The sequence below is a fragment of the Centruroides sculpturatus genome, unplaced genomic scaffold (assembly GCF_000671375.1).
Source record: "Centruroides sculpturatus isolate CEXI.00-Female unplaced genomic scaffold, Cexi_2.0 scaffold748, whole genome shotgun sequence".
Lineage (NCBI taxonomy): Eukaryota > Metazoa > Arthropoda > Arachnida > Scorpiones > Buthidae > Centruroides > Centruroides sculpturatus.
Genome location: NW_019384939.1, coordinates 70,154 through 76,285, shown reverse-complemented (window position 1 = coordinate 76,285; position 6,132 = coordinate 70,154). Strand labels below are relative to the sequence as shown.

Below are 6,132 nucleotides of genomic sequence, written 5' to 3'. Positions count from 1 at the left end.
TATTAACATTTTTGTTGGTCTTTCAATCAATCTAAACACAATATAGTCATGCACTGTATGATCTTCAGACAGATTAAAGAAAATTTTATATAATCACATATGACATCAAATATAGGTTATGAAAAAACGTAATGTCTTTTGGCATTAAATTTATTTAATTGGTGAATTGAATACATTCAATTACTTTTAACATTTCAAAATGTCATCAACAGGTGAACAAAGAATCTACAAAATTCAAATAGAGATCTTTAAGTTTTTTTATGTTCACCAAAATAAGAACATTCTCTAAACCTAAATGCATAGTAAGTGCTAGTGTGAAAAAGTTTTGATTTAAATTTAAAGCAAATACAGGGAATATTCACAACATATGTAAAATGTGATTAAAGAGCACACAAACAAATTGGAAGCATACAATAGTCTGTGCTGATACAAAATATACAGCAATGTATATAACATTGAGTTTGCATATAACTTATTCATTAATTTTGCAAAAAACATGTGGTAATCTGGCACCACCTTGGTGCCAAATTAACTTCTATTGTACTGTTATTTTATAATAGAAATAAAACTATATTTTATGTAGTTTATTGTCTTAATTTGTTTTGTTAGATAAATGTAAAAAATTAAACTGTAAAATAATTTTTAATATGAATATCATATTTAAAATCATATTACAAATATAATAAATGAAATTATCTTTATATTTAAATTTTAATTTAAAAAAAAATATTATTAATAACATTATTGATGAAAACTGAAATTATAACTTATATATGTATATTTATCAAACAATTATACTTAAAAATACATAAAAATTTTCTCTTTTAATGAAGTATTTAAAATTCTTTAGCTTTTAACTAATTTACTTGAAAGTAAATTTGTATACTTCATTAGCTATTAAATTCTTCAACTAATAAATGGAACATATTTATTTCAAATGTCGATACAGACCAACAGTATTATCAAATAATTTTGGTTGGAGAAATACACCCTTTCTGTCAATTAGGAAATAAAACCATCGGCCTTTTATTTTCAAAGACATATTTGAAGAAGCACTGTGCCTAGAATGCTGGCAAGATATATGACTCAGTGGCACTTCTATTTTTCTTGTAGTTCCCAAAGGTGTATATGTAAGAATTCTGACATTTATTCCTCCTTTACACAAAACTAACAAATGAACTGTTCTCAATGGGAGAAATGCAGATATCGTTGCAACAAGATACCCTAGAAAAAAAAAATATATATATGTATAAATTTAGTTATCAGTTATATTTGTTATAAATATATTTAAATTTAACATATATACAATAAAATTTTTCAAATTAAGTCAAAAAAACATTTACATATAAACATCAAAAAAACCTGATGTATTAATAATCAACCAATCATCAGCCAAATTAATCGGACAGAAATACAGAGATTAATTTAGAAATTACACGATAAGAACAACTAGAAATAGACACCAGGCACTATCTCTTAACTAAAGTAGTTACTATAAGTTAATTTTAAATTTAGAATAGTCTAGAAGAAAAGAATTGGCCCAGAGTGGGAGTTGAACCCACAACCTCTGCTTATCATGGGGTTCGCTGACCAGTTACACCACCCTGACCTCTGAGCAGCTCCTCCCTTCCAGACACATTTAAACTTTAGATATAACCATCCAACAGTTACCCACAGCACCGCCTGGTGACGTATTCAACACCCACCGGCCTACTCAACAGTACTCAGATGGCTAATGCTTTACTCGGCATAAAATATATACATATAAAATACAGTGGAACCTCTATACTCATCATTAATCTGTTCCTAAGGATGAATATGGAATATGACAAATATAGAAACAATTTTTCTCATAATAAATAACTGATATTCAATTAATCCATTTCCATCCTGAAAAAAAGGTACAAGAATAAAAATTATGTTGTTTGTAAAACTTTATCTTTATTGTATTAAATAAATACAGTACAGTGGAACCTCTATATTCATCACATTTTGATGACTTTTTTATTTTTCTGTATTCGTCAGTATTTTCATGTTGTCATTTCCAACACCAGAAGTGGCACTACGATCACACACCTGCATTGATCAGCTAGCTGTAGTTAATCAGTCTGCTTTGTGCAGTCGTCATGTGTGTTGTTGAGCTTATTGAAAAATAATCAATGCAAGAAACCAAAGTGGCACCCAAATGTTGCTGTAGTCAACCAAAATACAAATGCATTCAATGATAATGTAATTGCCTACTTCATATTTATACATTTTAAAAAGCAGACAAAAACACACAAAACTGGACAAGTTCTTTATTAAATCAAATTTAATAAAGCTCTAAAAATGCCGATGATTCAGCAGCTCTAAAAATGTTCTTTGAGGATGTTTTCATCTCAAAGAACATTTTTAGAGCTACTGAATCATCGGCATAACAGATCCCATGATCATACTTGGAATTGCCTGATGTTTTAATTGATATGTCTTCTTCTAAATAATAATACTATATTAATAATACTGTTCTTTCCCTTCTACCACTATACTGTATTTTAGTACAATAAAGATAAAGTTTTCAAACAACATAATTTTTAGTGTTGTAACGAATAGTATATTTGGCCTCAGGCCAAATACTGAATATTCGGCCAGGAGCATGACCGAATAGCCGAATATTCGGCCAAACTATTCAGCTTGATTAACGCACATACGAAAATTGGTGCGCAAACCACATTATGGCAAGGATCCTGCTCTCTATTGGCTCGCTGTCACTACGCTTCGCCAATCGTGTTAATTCTTGGCAGTTGTAGCGGACAGACAAGAGTGTCATGGAAGTATGTGATAAATGATTATATCAAATGTGGATAACAATGAAATGACCTACACGTGTAAATAACGAAAAAAGAACAGAGAAGGACAGCGAAGTGAAAATGTGAAAATAAATATGAAATTGAGTTGATAACATAATCGAACAAGTCGAGGCAGCTTATTGGCACGAAATTCGCGGCCGTCAATGCCAAACAATTGTTGTCATAGACTTCGGAAAGCTAAATGCTTGTAATGAAAGTCACTTAGCGTGCACGGGCGAAAGCCTGGGGCCGTTCGGGCTATCAAGCTGTCTCGAATCTGTGAAATCATAACTGTGACTTATATCGACGTCCTATCTGTCTCTTTTCTCCGTTATCACCAGGCTGAGTCACGTAATTGTAAAATGGGAACTCTACGACGGAAAAGTGACGAATCGAAAGTATCGTGAGCGCGTATTATGATGTATGCACAGGCATACATGGATTAGAGCGATAGAGGAAAGAGAAAGGGAAGAGCAAAGACGAGCGCTTAAAAAGAAGGATAGGCAGGGTCAGACCCTCAGATGTGCGAGGATTCTCCAACGATAGACGTGTACGTGTGCTGATCTTTGTAATTATAAATTGTGAATACATGTGACTAATATTATTTTCTTTTTTATTTTGTGCATGTTACAAGTTATAAATAAATATAAACAAACAACACTAACTCGATAACATTAAATCTAAATACCAAAATGATTAATTTACTGTGTTTTTCTTATTTATTACTCCTGTTTTTAGGTATTCGGTATTCGGCTGAATAGTGAAAAATAAACCGAATACTGAATAGTAACTGAATATTCATTAAATCACTAATAATTTTTATTCTTGTACCTTTTTTCAGGATGTGAACGGATTAATTAAATATCAGTTATTTATTATGAGAAAAATTGTTTCTATATTCATCATATTCCATATTCGTTAGGTCCTTAGGAACAGATTAATGATGAATATAGAGGTTCCACTGTATAGTTAAGAGATAGTGCCTGATGTCTATCTCTAGTTGTTCTTATCATGTAATTTCTAAATTAATCTTTGTATTATAATTTCTGCCTGATTAATTTGGCTGATGGTTGGTTGATTAAAAAATAATTTTTGATCAAAATGTAATAAAAAATATGTATATTATATTCATATAAAATATAAATCATACAACATAAATTTTAAAATAAAGTTTAATTTTTGATACTTTTTTTGATACATTTTAATATTAGAGAAGAGGGAAGAAAGAGAGAGAGAGAAAAAAAAAAAGAAATATGACAAAATGAAAATTATACTACTTGAGGATTAATATCTGAGTAATTCAATTACTAATATTAAATGGACATACAGTACTTTATATTATACATTATATATCATATATGCACACATCATGCAACAACTCCAAGTTTTGAAATATCATTGACACTATATACCAGGAGTGGGCAAGCAAAAGTTCAGTGGGAGCCGAAATCTAGGTTTTGTAAACTGCATGAGAGCCGCAGGTCTGTACTTTTTTATTCTGTACTGCAATTTTATTATATGATATAAATATAATATAAAACAAATATTGAATTTTTCTTAAACATATTTTCACAAAATTGTGGAAAATTGTAATAATAATAATAAAAAGCAGAAATTAACACTTTCAGCAAGAGCCACATGTAACTCAAAAAGAGCTGCATTTGCCTATGTCTGCTATATATAATAATATTATTTGATGTTTGAGATGAATCTAAAGATTCCTGTATTGGCATGATAAAAATTTAGTAATGTATCTTAGTTGTAATTACTATTAGTTTTTAAACACAATCATTTTCACACATATTCTGTATTAAATGATAAGTATTAAGTATTTTGAATAAAATTTAATAATTTATTATTTCTTAATATAAAAATTTCCAATTACAGAAGAAACAAACTATGAGGAGACAGAGAATAATAAATAATATGCACTTCTTTATGAAGGCTATGGAAATGAATAAAAATACTAATTCTTATATAGAAGATCAACAGTTCTGGAAACATTGTTGAAATTGTTTTCATTAACTCTACATTTACACTAAACATTTTAATATGTTCTTTCACAACACATTAAAATGTTTAATACACTTAAATTATTATTAAGATGTGTTTTAAAACATTGTTCTGAAGCACAAAATGTTTAAAGTTTATATTTACATTCCTTCATTTTGAAAGAAAAAACATTCTATAGTGTAAAAGCATATATCAAAGTGGTTAAGCTATTCAGCAGAATGTGCTTTGGTTTGAATCAAGAAAGCATCATAAAATTTTTTCACTTTAAATGAAATTTTACTTTTTGAAATTAAAAAAAAATTAAAAGATGTTGAATCAGGAAATTTATAGAGATGAAACTTACTACATTGTGTTTTTGATAGAAAAACTACTGAACTGACACTGTAGGTAGCATTGCCAGATGTCTCGGTTTTCTGGAATTGTCCAGATTTTTTCTGACTGCCATCTAGTGACAGGAGAACTTTATTCTAAAAACTGTTCCTAAAATGAAGTATCTTTTTCTTTTTCCACATTTTAAATGTACAGTATTTCTGTCACTGACAGAGTAAGATGTACTGTTACTGTGTATCCTGGAATTGAAGTATCCCAGTATCTTTTGGGAAGAACTCATTTTGTTTCAGATTTTATCTCCAAGTATCTGGGAATCCTAGCTGTAGACTAGAACAGAATTAAAAGTGGTTAAGAATTTTATTCAGAGATCCTTGGACAATTTTAGAAAGCTCATGAGAATTTACAACACTTCTCCAGTCTATAACAATAAAAACTTACTTCATATTAAGGATACAAGGCATACATTAAGTATTAGATTAAAGTAGCACATGCAAAGACACACACTAAGAAAATATCTATCAAGTTTCCATTCTTGTTCAATACATTAATTATCAAATGTTAGAGAATAAAGCAAACTTTTAAAATGTGGAAAATCTGGTATTTCTGCTACTTTCTGAATCCATAGGTATATCTTCTACTCCAATAAATATGAACTACCATATAATTATAATTTTAGTATTATTTCATTTTTCACATTGTATGCACTAAATTAATTGCTACAATTTTAGTATTACAGTAGAGCGTTGATTATCCAAAAGGCAATCATCCGAAAGAATTCCAGTCGGCAAATTTAAATTTTTGCCAGTGCTGTGGTGCTGCAATCTTTTTGGGCTACTCAAATATTTTACGTTTTTGATACTAAATTAACTTCTGAAGTATAATTTTTTATTGTTTTTATATTTTCCAATATATTTATTTTGTTTGTACAAAATAAAAAAATAATTTTTAACGATACAATAGTCTT

The 6,132-nt window shown here is 29.1% G+C and overlaps 1 protein-coding gene across 1 annotated transcript in view; it reads right to left on the bottom strand.

The window, feature by feature from the left end:
- Window positions 1–825: 825 nt before the first annotated feature.
- LOC111632099 (transmembrane protein 223-like) overlaps window positions 826–6,132 on the bottom strand; it is a 28,136-nt gene continuing 22,829 nt past the window's right edge. The window contains exon 2 of the mRNA XM_023376462.1: window positions 826–1,224. Coding sequence (XP_023232230.1) covers window positions 929–1,224 — 296 coding nt within the window. The 3' untranslated portion in view covers window positions 826–928. The remainder of the gene's footprint in view (window positions 1,225–6,132) is intronic.